The following is a 19,186-nucleotide window of genomic DNA, read 5'->3' as shown; positions in this document are numbered from 1 at the left end:
TAGATCGATATTTTCAATCATTACAAAAGAGTTGTTGTCCTTTTTGTTATTATTTACAAACTCGGGAAATAAGAGCCAGTAGTAGTTTTGGCTTTATGTTTAATTATTTCAAACTATTGACTTCATTATGAATTTTGAATGTAATAAAACGGGATAGGGAAATAATTTCAATATTCAATGATATTGTTACATCGCCATCCTGTGTTAAAGTAAGAACATTAGCATGAGCGATACTGCCAACTACTTGATACTGGATCAATACCGAAAATATATAGAACCACCTAAAACTAATGTAAAGTATCGAAACAAGAGGAGTACTTGTTACATTTTAGTCGTGTAGATAAAACATGTTACAATAGAAAGTAACCAGATGTTAACAGCAAGTACAAAAATAATAGTTTGGAGAAAAATAATATAAGTGGAAATGATGTTACCGCATACATTAGTAGCCTTTTTAACACATTTTGAAATGGTTCTATTATAATTTATATATTAAATAATAAGGGTGCCAAAAAATTGCTTTTTGAATATGTCGCGATTCTTATTTGTAGCGATTCTTAATCGATAAAAAAATTTAAAAATTTAAAAATGTTTTAATTTTTTTTATTTGTCCTGTCCAGCCACTAAAGCAAATCATATTGGGGTTTTTTTTAAACAAAATCAGTTTTCTTTGAGGTAATATAGAAATGTGTTAGAGCTGTTTATCTATTTTATGGAGGAATGTAGTTAATCATAGAACTTGCACCCAAAAAGTATCGGTTTTGAATCGAGAAGAATGTAGTTAATCATAGAACTTGCACCCAAAAAGTATCGGTTTTGAATCGAGAAGAATGTAGTTAATCATAGAACTTGCACCCAAAAAGTATTGGTTTTGAATCGAGAATCGCTTTGAATCGAATTGTTACCCCCAAGAATCGAATCGAATCGCGTGGTGCCCAAAGATTCACAGCTCTGTTAAATAGTATATTGTGATTTGTATGCAATATGCAGTATATAGCAGGGGTCCCCAAACTACAGCCCGCGGGCCGGATCCGGCCCACCAGCTTCCAAAAAAAGGACCCCGGGAAGACCCAAGTTTTTAAAAAAAATAATAATAATAAATAATTTATGTTATTTAATTTATTTTATTTTTCTATTTTTTTTAATCTGTTCTTTGTAATCCATTTTCTACTGCTTGTTACTCTCGGTGTCTCCTAGCCGCTCAGGTATATCATATTGTCTAAAAATGCATTTTCCCATCGACAACGGGACATTATCGCGCTCGGAATATATATATATATATATATATATATATATATATATATATATATATATATATATATATATATATATATATATATATATATATATATATATGTATGTATATATATATATATATAGTCGAGGTAAGTGTGGTTTAGCCGTTATACAGTGCTCAATACCAGGGTAGAGCGGAATATACGTTGGGCCAGGAAAAAACACAGAGGCTATTTCATCCCTACAAGCCTGTTTCGCGGGTTTCCCTGCTCTTCAGGGGAAAATAAAATCCTCTGAAGAGCAGGGAAACCTGCGAAACAGAGGCTATTTCATCCCTACAAGCCTGTTTCGCAGGTTTCCCTGCTCTTCATGGGATTTTATTTTCCCCTATATACCAGGGGTCCCAAAACTTTTTGACTAGGGGGCCGCATTGGGTTAAAAAAATGTATCCCTACAAGCCTGTTTCGCAGGTTTCCCTGCTCTTCAGGGGATTTTATTTTCCCCTGAAGAGCAAGGAAACCTGCGAAACAGGCTTGTAGGGATGAAATAGCCTCTGTTTCGCAGGTTTCCCTGCTATTCAGGGGAAAATAAAATCCCCTGAATAGCAGGGAAACCTGCGAAACAGGCTTGTAGGGATAAAATAGCCTCTGTGTTTTTTCCTGACCTAACGTATATATATATATATATAGCCAAATTTTTTTAACCCAATGCGGCCCCCGAGTCAAAAAGTTTGGGGACCCCTGGTATATTAGTGACATATATTTTAGGCCTGTCCCTAATACGCAGTGAAGCATCAACTAGCATTTGTGACGTTGATTTGTAGTTTATTCGCATTTAATAAACACAATCAAGAGACTTTTATACTCTAAACCAGATTATTGACCCTAATAATTGTAAAAAAAAAACACAACTCACTGATTATTAAAGGGACCTATTATTATTGAACTAATTTGCAAAGCTTAGTTTAATTTACATTGTATTGTTTTTAGGAATATTTAATGTACAAAATGTATTTTGATGCGTGGACCTTTGCTGGAAAAACTTTGGACATTGGACTATTGGACTTTGGTTACGTAATCAGACTGCTATGGCGTGGCCACACTGCCACTAAGGTGCATGTTTACCTTTTGCATAGTTCAGTGTTTGTTTTTACACCGCCCACCAGGAAGTAGCCTACTCCCTAACAATGCAAAAAGCAATGGATTTGTTTGTAATGTTCAAAAGTAGAGACCTAACACATCTCAGCCACCCCCCCCCCCCACCCCCCCACCCATGTCCATATAAGGACCCGCACACTGTGTGTCTACGGGGGGTGGGTTTGTGGGGGGGGGGTTCTTCTTCGACCATTTCTTACTATTCAGGGCACGCTTGAAGGGTGGGGGTCTGGCAGAAACAGGGTGGGTCCACCAAGCTGGTCTTAAGTTACACAAAAAAACATAACCTACTTAATAGTCCCGACTTGTCAACTTTACAGGTGTCCAGGTTGTCCAAACTGAGGGTCTGGACTCCAAATGGGTCATGGGTTAGTTTCTGATAGGTGACACTAGAGAGTAATATGAATAACAATCGAATCCAGCCTTATGTTCTAGTATGTTTACGGTAATAAAAGCACAGTTTTGCCTCTTTTTACTGTAAAACTGCTGCTTTTGGCGCTTTGGATGTCGTCCTTCAACCCTTTCTCCAGTGCGTGATTGGCTTTCCTCGGGGCAAAGCGAGAACCCCTAAAAGTTCAACGGACCAAATGTGGAGGACCTGTGTCAAGAAGGGGGCGGGGCCTAGTCGCCCGGTTTAAAGTGTGTGTGAAGCTTGACCTTACGTCTAGTCTCTCTGTTGGCTGACACCGACTGACCGCTCCTCTGGGCCCTTTTCCTTGGATATCTAGGGGGGGAAAAAATATTCCAGCATTATGGTAAGAAACTTTGAATAATATATATATATATATATATATATATATATATATATATATATATATATATATATATATATATATATATATATATATGTGCGGTGAAACCCCATAACTGATCCTTAATTATATTAAATATCAGCAATAATAATTGTAATAGTTTAATAATAGTTTATAGTAAGTTTAAAAAAAAAAAAAATTTAAATACTGTTTTGCTGTCATTTTTTTAATATATATTTTTTTAAATATTTAAAAATTCTTCTTTGTAGCTATAAAATTATAACTATGTATAATAATAGTATATTTTCTCATTTTGACGCAAATCAATAACAGTCTATAAATCATTTTCTGGCATGTTGAAGGTAAATCCACAGATTAAAATTGTTTTTAATCATTTTTTTAATGTACGTTTATGAAGATTGATGGTGCAATTCTGCAGCTGCTCAGGTGCGGATTCCGCTTGAGTGACAAATAGCGGAGGATTAAATGTCTGCAGGCCAAAGGCAGCACCGCCTGATGTGTTGAGCCGGAAATAGCTGAGCTCATTTACAGCCAGCTCAGTAACCGCAGCCTTTTTAGATGCTGCATACTGCTGCTGCTCGGATAATATCATCACAATCACGTATCTCTAGGTTTAAGCGTGCATATCTGGGAATGTTGGCGATGATTAAACATTGAAATATGTGTGGAAAAATATGATCCAAATGCTTCTTTTTCCAGACTGACGCGCAACAAGAGGCCCGCTCCTATCTGAGCGAGGAAATGCTGGCTGGTATGTACACAAATGAGCTCATATTACGATATATAATCTTGTGATTATATTCCAAAATGATTATTTTACCTAGCTTGAAACCACTTTAAGCACAACTATTTGGCCTCCTGTTGCTGGGCAGTTTTTGGCGCATCAAAAAACACCAACAAAAAATATCAAATGTTATAGGAAATAAGCCGAGTGAGTGTTATTTTAAAACACATTACATGATGATAATATTACAACAAAAAGCTGTTTTTCCAGATTTGTTTTGATTTTTTTTAACAATTTTACACTACAAGAACGTGAATTAGCAACGTTTATCTTGTCACACGCTTGTTACTAGGCAGATTTGGCCATTTAAAAAAGAGAAAAGATGATGTAAGTTTTGACAGAATATTTTTGAAAGAGTAGCTGCTGTAGTCACACACACACTCACACACACACTCACACACACACACACCCACACACACACCATGTGGGTGAGAAGCCTCAGCCGCCACACGAAATGTGTGGAAGGACACGAAGAGCGTCAGGAAGCGGAAGTCCCAAACACTCTTACTATCTGCTGTACTTCTTTCAAACATGATCCCACACATGAGAAACTCCACACTCATGTTCATCTTTTTAGTTTTCTTTTGTTTGTGCCTTGTTTTTGTTTGTTGTTTGTCCTTATGTTTTTTTCTTTTGTTTTTGCATTTGTGTGTCTTCTTCGCTTTTTGTCATGTTTTTTTGTCATTTGTTTTTTGTCTTCTCTGATTTTTTTGTTTTATTTTTGTCTTTTTGTTTTGTTTTTTTCTTTTGTTTTTGTGTTTTTGTCTTGTTTTTTGTTTTTGTTGTTTTTTGTCTCTTCTTTGTGTCTTTTATTTTCATCTTTTTGTCTTGTCTTTTGTTATTGTATTTTTTGTTGGTTTTTGTCTTGTTTGTTTTTTTGTATGTTTTGTTTTGTTGTCTTATTTTTATATTTTTGTTTTGTTTTTTTATTTTGTTTTTGTGTTTTTGTCTTGTTTTTTGTTTTTGTTGTTTTTTGTCTCTTTTTTGTGTCTTTTATTTTTGTCTTTTTGTCTTGGTTTTTGTCTTTTGTTATTGTATTTTTTGTTTTTTATTTGTCTTGTTTTTTTCTTTTTTGTATGTTTTGTTTTGTTGTCTTATTTTTGTTTTTTGTCTTTTTGTTTTTGTTTTGCTTTTGTCTTGTTTTTGTCTTTTGTTTTTGTTGTGTTTTTGTCATGTTTTTTTATCATTTGTTTTTGTCTTCTCTGATTTTTTTGTGTTTTATTGTTGTATTTTTGTTTGTTTTTTTTCTTTTGTTTTTGTGTTTTTGTCTTGTTTTATGTTTTTCTTGTGTTTTTTGTCTTGTTTCTTGTGTCTTTTATTTTCGTCTTGTTTTTTTTATTGTATTTTTTTATTGTTTTTTGTCTTGTTTTTTTTCCTTTTTTGTGTGCTTTGTCTTGTCTTGTTTTTGTTTTTGTATTTGTGTCTCTTCTTTTCTTTTTGTCTTGTTTTTTTTTTGTCTGATTTTGTTGTGTTTCATTTTTATCTTTTGTTTTTGTATTTTTGTCTTGTTTTTTGTTTTGGTTGTGTCTTCTGTCTTGTTTTGTTTGTGTCTTCTATTGTTGTCTTTTCTTTTTTACTTTTGTTATTCTATTATTGCTTTTTTTGTCTTGTTTTTTTCTTTCTTGTGTGTGTTTGTTTTGTTGACTTTTTGTCTTTTTTTTGTCTCCTCGTTTTTGTGTGTGTGAAGAGTTCAAGGCCGCCTTCGACATGTTCGACACGGACGGTGGCGGTGACATCAGCACCAAGGAGTTGGGCACCGTGATGAGGATGCTGGGTCAGAACCCGACCAGAGAGGAGCTGGATGAGATCATCGAGGAGGTGGATGAGGACGGTGAGCAGGAAGTTTGCCAGCACTCTATTATGGCTTTCCAAAATAAAAGTGCTCCAAACATTCAGACTTTCACACTGATTTTAGATCATTCTCATGTTACCAGTCGACCCTATTGCTTATGTCACACAGTTTTATTGCACTCTGTTATGGCTTTTCAAAATAAAAGCTCTCTCTAATCTGCACACATGATTCTTCCACACTGATTTTAAAGATTTATCTCAAATCATTTTTATTTCATCAGTCATATATTTAACTTATGTTAGACAACAGAATGAGTTAGGATGTCACACAAGTTTCATCACTCATCCAGTTCATCGCGCTTTGTTGTGGCTTTTCAAAATAAATTCTGCACATTTGACTTTTTCACACTGATGTTAAGCATTTATTTAATCATTGTTTTTTTTTACCAGTCAACAATTTTACTTTTTCAGATAGTAAACCCCACCAAGATATCACACAGGAAGTTGCATTGCTCAATGCAGCGACTTTTCACAATAAAAGCTCTCTCTAATCTGCACGTACGACTCTTCCACACAGATTTTAAAGATTTATCTCAAATCATTTTTATTTCACCAGTCATATATTTAATTTATGTTAGACAACAGAATTAATTATGATGTCACACAATTTTTATCACTCATTCAGTTCATTGGGCTTTGTTGTGGTTTTTCAAAATAAAATCTGCATATATTACTTTTTCACAATGATTTTAAGCATATATTTAATAATTTTTATTTCACCAGTCAACTATTTAATTTATGTTAGACAACAGAATGAGTTATGATGTCACACAAGTTTCATCACTCATCCAGTTAATTGCACTTTTGTGTGGCTTTTCAAAATAAAAGACATCTGAAATCGGCACATGACTTTTTCACACTGATTTTATGCATTTATTTAATCATTCTTTTTTTTTACCAGTCAACAATTTTACTTTTTTCAGATAGTAAACCCCACCAAGATGTCACACAGGAAATTGCATTGCTCAATGTTGCGATTTTTCAAAATAAAAATCTGCATGCATGACTCTTCCACACTGATTTTAAAAATGTATTTTAAATCATTTTTATTTCACTAGTCAACTATTTAACGTATGTTAGACAACATAATTAATTATGATGTCACACAAGTTTCATCACTCATTCAGTTCATTGGGCTTTGTTGTGGCTTTTCAAAATAAAATCTGCATATATTACTTTTTCAGGGATTTTAAGCATTTATTTAATCAAAATAACTTATTTTACCAGTCAACAATTGTACTTTTTCCAGATAGTAAACCCCAACAAGATATCACACAGGAAGTTTCATTGCTCAATGCAGCGACTTTTCAAAATAAAAGCTCTCTAATCTGCACGCACGACTCTTCCACACTGATTTTAAAGATTTATCTGAAATCATTTTTATTTCACCCGTCATATATTTAATTTATGTTAGACAACAGAATTAATTATGATGTCACACAATTTTCATCACTCATTCAGTTCATTTGGCTTTGTTGTGGTTTTTCAAAATAAAATCTGCATATACCGGTATTACTTTTTCACAATGATTTTAAGCATATACTTAATCATTTTTATTTCACCAGTCAACTATTTAATTTATGTTAGACAACAGAATGAGTTATGATGTCACACAAGTTTCATCACTCATCCAGTTAATTGCACTTTGGTGTGGCTTTTCAAAATAAAAGACATCTGAAATCGGCACATGACTTTTTCACACTGATTTTATGCATTTATTTAATCATTCTTTTTTTTTTACCAGTCAACAATTTTACTTTTTTCAGATAGTAAACCCCACCAAGATGTCACACAGGAAATTGCATGGCTCAATAATGCGATTTTTCAAAATAAAAATCTGCATGCATGACTCTTCCACACGGATTTTAAAAATGTATTTTAAATCGTTTTTATTTCACTAGTCAACTATTTAACGTATGTTAGACAACATAATTAATTATGATGTCACACAAGTTTCATCACTCATCCAGTTCATTGGGCTTTGTTGTGGTTTTTCAAAATAAAATCTGCATACATTACTTTTTCAGTTATTTTAAGCATTTATTTAATCAAAATAACTTATTTTACCAGTCAACAATTATACTTTTTCCAGATAGTAAACCCCAACAAGATATCACACAGGAAGTTGCATTGCTCAATGCAGCGACTTTTCACAATAAAAGCTCTCTCTAATCTGCACGCACGACTCTTCCACACTGATTTTAAAGATTTATCTCAGATCATTTTTATTTCACCAGTCATATATTTAATTTATGTTAGACAACAGAATTAATTATGATGTCACACAATTTTCATCACTCATTCAGTTCATTGGGCTTTGTTGTGGTTTTTCAAAATAAAATCTGCATATATTACTTTTTCACAGTGATTTTAAGCATTTATTTAATCAATATTCTTTTTTTTACCAGTCAACAATTGTACTTTTTCCAGAGAGTAAACCCCACCAAGATATCACACAGGAAGTCGCATTGCTCAATGCAGCGACTTTTCACAATAAAAGCTCTCTCTAATCTACACGCACGACTCTTCCACACTGATTTTAAAGATTTATTTCAAATAATTGTTATTCCACCAGTCATATATTTAACTTATGTTAGACAACAGAATTAATTATGATGTCACACAATTTTCATCACTCATTCAGTTCATTGGGCTTTGTTGTGGCTTTTCAAAATAAAATCTGCATATATTACTTTTTCACAATGATTTTAAGCATATATTTAATCATTTTTATTTCACCAGTCAACTATTTAATTTATGTTAGACAACAGAATGAGTTATGATGTCACACAAGTTTCATCACTCATCCAGTTAATTGCAGTTTGGTGTGGCTTTTCAAAATAAAAGACATCTGAAATCGGCACATGACTTTTTCACACTGATTTTATGCATTTATTTAATCATTCTTTTTTTTTTTACCAGTCAACAATTTTACTTTTTTCAGATAGTAAACCCCACCAAGATGTCACACAGGAAGCTGCATTGCTCAATGTAGCGACTTTTCACAATAAAAGCTCTCTCTAATCTGCACGTACGACTCTTCCACACTGATTTTAAAGATTTATCTCAAATAATTTTTATTTCACACGTCATATATTTAATTTATGTTAGACAACAGAATGAATTATGATGTCACACAATTTTCATCACTCATTCAGTTCATTGCACTTTGTTGTGGCTTTTCAAAATAAAAGACATCTGAAATCGGCACATGACTTTTTCACACTGATTTTAAGCATTTATTTAATCAGTCTTTTTTTTTAACCAGTTAACAATTTTACTTTTTCCAGATAGTAAACCCCACCAAGATATCACACAGGAAGCTGCATTGCTCAATGCAGCGACTTTTCACAATAAAAGCTCTCTCTAATCTGCACGTACGACTCTTCCACACTGATTTTAAAGATTTATCTGAAATCATTTTTATTTCACCCGTCATATATTTAATTTATGTTAGACAACAGAATTAATTATGATGTCACACAATTTTCATCACTCATTCAGTTCATTGGGCTTTGTTGTGGTTTTTCAAAATAAAATCTGCATATATTACTTTTTCACAATGATTTTAAGCATATATTTAATCATTTTTATTTCACCAGTCAACTATTTAATTTATGTTAGACAACAGAATGAGTTATGATGTCACACAAGTTTCATCACTCATCCAGTTAATTGCACTTTGGTGTGGCTTTTCAAAATAAAATCTGCATATATTACTTTTTCACAATGATTTTAAGCATATATTTAATCATTTTTATTTCACCAGTCAACTATTTAATTTATGTTAGACAACAGAATGAGTTATGATGTCACACAAGTTTCATCACTCATCCAGTTACCGTAATTGCACTTTGGTGTGGCTTTTCAAAATAAAAGACATCTGAAATCGGCACATGATTTTATGCATTTATTTAATCATTCTTTTTTTTTTTTTACCAGTCAACAATTTTACTTTTTTCAGATAGTAAACCCCACCAAGATGTCACACAGGAAATTGCATTGCTCAATGCTGCGACTTTTCAAAATGAAAGCCCTCCAAAGAGTAATTGGTTAGGATGAATGTCTACCTGAGGTCTTTACCCTCCCAGGCAGCGGCACCATCGACTTCGAGGAGTTCTTGGTGATGATGGTGAGGCTGCTCAAGGAGGACCAGGCCGGCAAGAGCGAGGAAGAGTTGGCGGAGTGTTTCCGCGTCTTCGACAAGTAACGATCTTTGCCTTCTTACCTCACGTTGCGGTGACCAGCGCGTGTTGATGGATGTGCGCATGTGCAGGAACGGAGACGGCTACATCGACAGGGAGGAGTTCTCTCTGATCATCCGCAGCACCGGCGAGCCAATCACGGAGGACGAGATCGATGAGCTGATGAAGGACGGGGACAAGAACGCTGACGGCATGCTGGACTTTGACGGTACGATGACGTCATCTCAGCTTCTTACTTCCTGCTCTCCGTGCTCTCCACTTCTTCCAACTTCCTGTCGAGCTGCATTTCCTATGAGCTACTTTTAATAGACAATCTTTGAGGAGACTGTTTACAGTAGTTCCTTGACATCAGCAATGCTCTCCTGTCATATATAGGATCTTTGACTACTGTTTAAACAGTAGGTCTTTAACAACAGCAAAGTGCTCCTGTCATTTATATGATCTTTGACTGCTGTTTTTACAGTAGGTCTTTAAAAATAGCAAAGTGCTCCTGTCATATATAGGATCTTTGACTACTGTTTAAACAGTAGGTCTTTAACAACAGCAAAGTGCTCCTGTCATTTATATGATCTTTGACTGCTGTTTTTACAGTAGGTCTTTAAAAATAGCAAAGTGCTCCTGTCATATATATGATCTTTGACTACTGTTTTTACAGTAGGTACTTAAAAACAGAAAAGTGCTCCTGTCATATATATGATCTTTGACTGCTGTTTTTACAGTAGGTCTTTAAAACCAGCAGAGTGCTCCTGTAATATATACATGTATGATCTTTGACTGCTGTTTTTACAGTAGGTCTTTAAAAAAGGCAAAGGGCTCCTGTCATATATATATGATCTTTGACTGCTGTTTTTACAGTAGGTCTTTAAAACTGCTGTTTTTGCAGTGGGTCTTTAAAAATAGCAAAGTGCTCCTGTCATATATATATATATGATATTTGACTGCTGTTTTTACAGTAGGTCTTTAAAAAGAGCAAAGTGCTCCTGTCATATATATGATCTTTGACTGCTGTTTTTACAGTAGGTCTTTAAAAATAGCAAAGTGCTCCTGTCATATATATGATCTTTGACTGCTGTTTTTACAGTAGGTCTTTAAAAATAGCAAAGTGCTCCTGTCATATATATGATCTTTGACTGCTGTTTTTACAGTAGGTCTTTAAAAACAGCAAAGTGCTCCTGTCATATATATGATCTTTGACTACTGTTTTTACAGTAGGTATTTAAAAACAGAAAAATGCTCCTGTCATATATATGATCTTTGACTACTATTTTTACAGTAGGTACGTAAAAACAGCAAAGTGCTCCTGTCATATATATGATCTTTGACTGCTGTTTTTACAGTAGGTCTTTAAAAATAGCAAAGTGCTCCTGTCATATATACTGTATATGATCTTTGATTACTGTTTTTACAGTAGGTCTTTAAAAACAGCAAAATGCTCCTGTCATATACATGATCTTTGACTGCTGTTTTTACAGTAGGTCTTTAAAAATAGCAAAGTGCTGTTGTCATATATATGATCTTTGACTGCTGTTTTTACAGTAGGTCTTTAAAAATAGCAAAGCGCTCCTGTCAAATATATGATCTTTGATTGCTGTTTTTACAGTAGGTCCTTAAAAACAACAAAGTGCTCCTGTCATATATATGATCTTTGACTGCTGTTTTTACAGTAGGTCTTTAAAAACAGCAAAGTGCTCCTGTCATATATATGATCTTTGACTACTGTTTTTACAGTAGGACCTTAAAAACACCAAAGTGCTGTTGTCATATATATGATATTTGACTGCTGTTTTTACAGTAGGTCCTTAAACACAGCAAAGTGCTCCTGTCATATATATGATCTTTGACTACTGTTTTTACAGTAGGACCTTAAAAACACCAAAGTGCTCCTGTCATATATATGATATTTGACTGCTGTTTTTACAGTAGGTCCTTAAACACAGCAAAGTGCTCCTGTCATATATATGATCTTTGACTACTCTTTTTACAATAGGTACTTAAACACAGCAAAGTGCTCCTGTCATATATATGATCTTTGACTACTGTTTTTACAATAGGTCTTTAAAAACAGCAAAGTGCTCCTGTCATGTATATGATCTTTGACTGCTGTTTTTACAGTAGGTCTTTAAAAACAGCAAAGTGCTCCTGTCATATGTATATGATCTTTGACTGCTGTTTTTACAGTCGGTCTTTAAAAATAGCAAAGTGCTGTTGTCATATATATATGATCTTTGACTACTGTTTTTACAATAGGTCTTTAAAAACAGCAAAGTGCTCCTGTCATATATATGATATTTGACTGCTGTTTTTACAGTAGGTCTTTAAAAATAGCAAAGTGCTCCTGTCATATATATGATCTTTGACTACTGTTTTTACAGTAGGACCTTAAAAACACCAAAGTGCTCCTGTCATATATATGATATTTGACTGCTGTTTTTACAGTAGGTCCTTAAACACAGCAAAGTGCTCCTGTCATATATATGATCTTTGACTACTCTTTTTACAATAGGTACTTAAACACAGCAAAGTGCTCCTGTCATATATATGATCTTTGACTACTGTTTTTACAATAGGTCTTTAAAAACAGCAAAGTGCTCCTGTCATGTATATGATCTTTGACTACTGTTTTTACAATAGGTCTTTAAAAACAGCAAAGTGCTCCTGTCATATATATGATCTTTGACTGCTGTTTTTACAGTAGGTCTTTAAAAACAGCAAAGTGCTCCTGTCATATGTATATGATCTTTGACTGCTGTTTTTACAGTCGGTCTTTAAAAATAGCAAAGTGCTGTTGTCATATATATATGATCTTTGACTACTGTTTTTACAATAGGTCTTTAAAAACAGCAAAGTGCTCCTGTCATATATATGATCTTTGACTGCTGTTTTTACAGTAGGTCTTTAAAAACAGCAAAGTGCTCCTGTCATATATATGATCTTTGACTACTGTTTTTACAGTAGGACCTTAAAAACACCAAAGTGCTCCTGTCATATATATGATCTTTGGCTACTGTTTTTACAGTAGGTCCTTAAAAACAGCAAAGTGCTCCTGTCATATATATGATATTTGACTGCTGTTTTTACAGTAGGTCTTTAAAAATAGCAAAGTGCTCCTGTCATATATATGATCTTTGACTACTGTTTTTACAGTAGGTCCTTAAAAACAGAAAAGTGCTCCTGTCATATATATGATCTTTGGCTACTGTTTTTACCGTAGGTCCTTAAACACAGCAAAGTGCTCCTGTCATATATATGATCTTTGACTGCTGTTTTTACAGTAGGTCTTTAAAAACAGCAAAGCGCTCCTGTCATATATATGATCTTTGGTTACTGTTTTTACAGGTCTTTAAAAGCAGCAAAGCGCTCCTGTCATATATATGATCTTTGACTACTGTTTTTACAGTAGGTCCTTAAAAACAACAAAGTGCTCCTGTCATATATATGATCTTTGACTGCTGTTTTTACAGTAGGTCTTTAAAAACAGCAAAGTGCTCCTGTCATATATATGATCTTTGACTACTGTTTTTACAGTAGGACCTTAAAAACACCAAAGTGCTCCTGTCATATATATGATCTTTGGCTACTGTTTTTACAGTAGGTCCTTAAAAACAGCAAAGTGCTCCTGTCATATATATGATATTTGACTGCTGTTTTTACAGTAGGTCCTTAAACACAGCAAAGTGCTCCTGTCATATACCGGTATATGATCTTTGACTACTCTTTTTACAATAGGTACTTAAACACAGCAAAGTGCTCCTGTCATATATATGATCTTTGACTACTGTTTTTACAATAGGTCTTTAAAAACAGCAAAGTGCTCCTGTCATATATATGATCTTTGACTGCTGTTTTTACAGTAGGTCTTTAAAAACAGCATTTGATTGATTGATTGAGACTTTTATTAGTAGGTTGCACAGTGAAGTACATATTCTGTACAATTGACCACTAAATGGTAACACCCGAATAAGTTTTTCAACTTGTTTAAGTCGGGGTCCACTTAAATTGATAAAGTGCTCCTGTCATATGTATATGATCTTTGACTGCTGTTTTTACAGTTGGTCTTTAAAAATAGCAAAGTGCTGTTGTCATATATATGATCTTTGACTACTGTTTTTACAATAGGTCTTTAAAAACAGCAAAGTGCTCCTGTCATATATATGATCTTTGACTGCTGTTTTTACAGTAGGTCTTTAAAAACAGCAAAGTGCTCCTGTCATATGTATATGATCTTTGACTGCTGTTTTTACAGTCGGTCTTTAAAAATAGCAAAGTGCTGTTGTCATATATATGATCTTTGGCTACTGTTTTTACCGTAGGTCCTTAAAAACAGCAAAGTGCTCCTGTCATATATATGATCTTTGACTACTGTTTTTACAATAGGTACTTAAAAACAGCAAAGTGCTCCTATCATATATATGATCTTTGACTGCTGTTTTTACAGTAGGTCTTTAAAAACAGCAAAGTGCTCCTGTCATATATATGATCTTTGACTGCTGTTTTTACAATAGGTCTTTAAAAACCGCAAAGTGCTCCTGTCATATGTATATGATCTTTGACTGCTGTTTTTACAGTCGGTCTTTAAAAGCAGCAAAGTGCTGTTGTCATATATATGATCTTTGGCTACTGTTTTTACCGTAGGTCCTTAAACACAGCAAAGTGCTCCTGTCATATATATGATCTTTGACTACTGTTTTTACAATAGGTCTTTAAAAACAGCAAAGTGCTCCTGTCATATATATGATCTTTGACTGCTGTTTTTACAGTAGGTCTTTAAAAACAGCAAAGTGCTCCTGTCATATATATGATCTTTGACTGCTGTTTTTACAGTCGGTCTTTAAAAATAGCAAAGTGCTGTTGTCATATATATGATCTTTGGCTACTGTTTTTACCGTAGGTCCTTAAACACAGCAAAGTGCTCCTGTCATATATATGATCTTTGACTACTGTTTTTACAATAGGTCTTTAAAAACAGCAAAGTGCTCCTGTCATATATATGATCTTTGACTACTGTTTTTACAGTAGGTCTTTAAAAACAGCAAAGTGCTCCTGTCATATATATGATCTTTGACTACTGTTTTTACAGTAGGTCTTTAAAAACAACAAAGTGCTCCTGTCATATGTATGATCTTTGACTACTGTTTTGGAAAGTAGGTCTTTAAAAACACCTGAGTGCTACTGTCATATATATGATCTTTGAATAGGGTTTTTACAGTAGGTCTTTGAAAACCGCAAAGTGCTCCTGTCATGTATATGATCTTTGACTACTATTTTTACAGTAGGTCTTTAAAACATATATAAACAAAAAAAAATATTATTTTGACATTCAGGGCAAACAATAGATGTATGATGTACGCAAATATGATGTAATGGATAGAAATGACTGACACTGGACGTCAATAAAAACTACATTACAAAAACAAAATAAAACAGCAGCATGCTCCTGGTATATACATGATCTTTGACTAGCAGTTTTGCAGGCGGTCCCTAAAGACACGAAAGGGCTCCTGTCATATATATGATCTTTGATTAGCAGAATGCTACAGTGATGCATCTTAATAAATACGCCCATGTTGTGTCCACCAGAATTCCTGAAGATGATGGAGAATGTGCAGTAAAGAAGCAGACAAATTCATGGACATTCCTCCTCACCCTGTGAACGAAACCTCCATTTGGAATTCATCTCAGCACCAAGACCTCGTCTTTCACTGTCCCCCGCGCTCCTCCATCCTCCATCTTCCATCCTCTACAGAAAGCTAGGACAGCCTGATGGAAGTGGGCTACACAGCCGATGGATTCCAGTAAAGATGCAAGGAGGACCACGGCTGTCCTCCTCCGCCTTTTCTTCTCTCACTGGTCAAGCTCTACAGACGTAGTGTAGATAGAACATGCTGCTGCTGTTAGACCAATCCCTCCTCTTCCACTGTGCAAAGAAGTTGACCTGTTGGTCAACACAATCCATCAACAACACACTCACATATCAATAAAATGATTGTTTCTTCTTTTTGTCCAGGTCTTTTCAGAATGGTGTGTTACAAAACATTGACTAATTTATTACTTTACTGTTTGTAACAAAGGTCTTACTCAGAACTGTGGCCATAACATATGAAATCATCATGCATAAATGTAATCAACCACATGATCATTATTTTAATTCATAGAATCTCTCTCTATAGGATTGTGAGTGATAGTTTCCATCACATGTAGTTTTTAAGCACTATATTTCAGTACAGCAGACTAAATATAAATTCTCTTTTACCATATAGAAGATTCCCCATGGGACAAAGGCTGACTTTTTTGTTCTTTCAGTAAATTTGGGCTGAATTTAGAGAATAATTTTTGTTATATATATATATATATATATATAAAATTTGGGCTGAATTTAGAGAATAATTTTTGTTATATATATATATATATATATATATATATATATATATATATATATATATATATATATATATATATATATATATATATATATATATATATATATATATGTATATGTATCATATATAATTATATAAATATAATATATTAGTAGTAGTGTTAGTATAGGTACAGTTAAATAGGTACAGCTATACAGTAATCCCTCGTTTGCTTTTAATTTTTTCCGGGCCCTTTTTTTCCGTCTTTTATTTTTCATCTTTTTGTCTTTTGTTAATGTATTTTTTTATATTTTTATTTTTTGTGTGTTCTGTTTTTTTGTCTTATTTTTTCCTTTTGTTTATGTATTTGTGTTTCTTTTATTTTTGTCGTGTTTTTTGTCATGTTTTTTTGTCATTTGTTTTTTGTCTTTTGGGATTTTTTGTGTTTTATTTTAGTTTTTTTTTTTTTTTTTTGTCTTTTGTTTTTTGTATTTTTGTCTTGTTTTTGTGTTTTTTGTCTTAAGGTTATTGTATTTTTTCTTTTTCTTTTTGTGTGTTTTGTTTTGTTGTCTTGTTTTTGTCTTTTATTTTTGTATTTCGTGTCACTATTTTTTTTCGTGTTCTTTTGTCAGGTTTTTTGTCTTCTGGGATTTTTTTGTGTTTTACTTTTGTCTTTTGGTTTCGTATTTTTGTCTCGTTTTTTGTTTTTGTTGTGTTTTTTGTCTTGGTTTTTTTGTGTCTTTTTCATTTTGTCTTTTCTTCAGTTTTTTTGTCTTTTGTTATTGTATTTTGTGTCTCTTCTTTTTTTTCGTGTTCTTTTATCATGTTTTTTTGTCTTCTGGGATTTTTTTGTGTTTTACTTTTGCCTTTTGGTTTTGTATTTTTGTCTCATTTTAGTTTTTTGTTGTGTTTTTTGTCTTGGTTTTTTCGTGTCTTTTTAATTTTGTCTTTTTGTCTTTTTTTTTGTCTTTTGTTATTGTATTTTTTGTTGTTTTTTGTCTTGTTTTTTTCTTTCTTGTGTCTGTTTGTTTTGTTGTCTTTTTTTGTCTCTTCGTTTTTGTGTTTGTGAAGAGTTCAAGGCCGCCTTTGACATGTTCGACATGCACCAGAGAGTTGGGCACCATGATGAGGATGCTAACTATGGTAAATCAATTTTGCAAAGTAGGATTTATTATTTATAAATCAAGTATTTTTACAGATAGCGCATACAAAACTGTTTGACCTTCTAAATACCTTTTTTTTAACAGTATGACATTCTTCTAGAGATGAAACAACACCATTTAGTCACCTCAACACTCAATTCAATATAGTAATGCTGCAAGCGGCTTAGCCAATCAGAGCCCACAATACTGAACTGGTCTAATCACATCCAGTGGCCAATAGGACTGCAGTTTTAAGATCTTTAGTTCATTTAATAAAATGCTTAATTCAAAATCCGCAAGAGTGAAGCGCGATGTACGAGGGAGAGTTATGACTGCAAGTTCGCCAGGAACCAATAGAGCAGGGGTGTCAAACGTAAGGCCCGCGAACAGGTTTTATCCGGCCTGCGGGATGAGTTTGCTAAGTATAAAAATGTATCTGATATTTTGGAATGAAATAAACTGCTGCTCTAAATGTGTTGACTCGATGTCGAAATAGCAATGGTTTGTATCTTTGTACAAACCCCGTTTCCATATGAGTTGGGGAATTGTGTTAGATGTAAATATAAACTGAATACAATGATTTGCAAATCATTTTCAACCCATATTCAATTGAATGCACTACAAAGACAACATATTTGATGTTCAAACTCATAAACTTTGTTTTTTTTTTGCAAATAATATTTAACTTAGAATTTCATGGCTGCAACACGTGCCAAAGTAGTTGGGAAAGGGCATGTTCACCACTGTGTTACATGGCCTTTCCTTTTAACAACACTCAGTAAACGTTTGGGAACTGAGGAGACACATTTTTGAAGCTTCTCAGGTGGAATTCTTTCCCATTCTTGCTTGATGTACAGCTTAAGTTGTTCAACAGTCCGGGGGTCTCCCTTGTGCTATTTTAGGCTTCATAATGCGCCACACATTTTCAATGGGAGACAGGTCTGGACTACAGGCAGGCCAGTCTAGTACCCGCACTCTTTTACTATGAAGCCACGTTGATGTAACACGTGGCTTGGCATTGTCTTGCTGAAATAAGCAGGGGCGTCCATGGTAACGTTGCTTGGATGGCAACATATGTTGCTCCAAAACCTGTAGGTACCTTTCAGCATTAATGGCGCCTTCACAGATGTGTAAGTTACCCATGTCTTGGGCACTAATACACCCCCATACCATCACACATGCTGGCTTTTCAACTTTGCGCCTCGAACAATCCGGATGGTTCTTTTCCTCTTTGGTCCGGAGGACACGACGTCCACAGTTTCCAAAAACAATTTGAAATGTGGACTCGTCAGACCACAGAACACTTTTCCACTTTGCATCAGTCCATCTTAGATGAGCTCAGGCCCAGCGAAACCGGCGGCGTTTCTGGGTGTTGTTGATAAACGGTTTTCGCCTTGCATAGGAGAGTTTTAACTTGCACTTACAGTTGTAGCGACCAACTGTAGTTACTGACAGTGGGTTTCTGAAGTGTTCCTGAGCCCATGTGGTGATATCCTTTACACACTGATGTCGCTTGTTGATGCAGTACAGCCTGAGGGATGGAAGGTCACGGGCTTAGCTGCTTACGTGCAGTGATTTCTCCAGATTCTCTGAACCCTTTGATGATATTACGGAGCGTAGATGGTGAAATTCCTAAATTCCTTGCAATAGCTGGTTGAGAAAGGTTTTTCTTTAACTGTTCAACA

General features: G+C 34.2%; 1 protein-coding gene across 1 annotated transcript; it reads left to right on the top strand.

The window, feature by feature from the left end:
* Nucleotides 1-3,036: 3,036 nt before the first annotated feature.
* Nucleotides 3,037-15,996, top strand: tnnc2.2 (troponin C2, fast skeletal type, tandem duplicate 2). The gene is made up of 6 exons (XM_062051922.1): nucleotides 3,037-3,145; nucleotides 3,863-3,914; nucleotides 5,635-5,778; nucleotides 9,890-10,004; nucleotides 10,075-10,211; nucleotides 15,581-15,996. Exons 1-6 carry the CDS (start codon nucleotides 3,143-3,145, stop codon nucleotides 15,610-15,612), a joined length of 483 nt encoding a protein of 160 aa, XP_061907906.1. The 5' UTR covers nucleotides 3,037-3,142; the 3' UTR covers nucleotides 15,613-15,996.
* The last annotated feature ends 3,190 nt before the right edge of the window (nucleotides 15,997-19,186 follow it).

This window comes from Entelurus aequoreus, linkage group LG07 (assembly GCF_033978785.1).
Source record: "Entelurus aequoreus isolate RoL-2023_Sb linkage group LG07, RoL_Eaeq_v1.1, whole genome shotgun sequence".
Lineage (NCBI taxonomy): Eukaryota > Metazoa > Chordata > Actinopteri > Syngnathiformes > Syngnathidae > Entelurus > Entelurus aequoreus.
The sequence above is the reverse complement of the archived record's forward strand: the minus strand, read 5'-3'. Positions and strand labels throughout refer to the sequence as shown.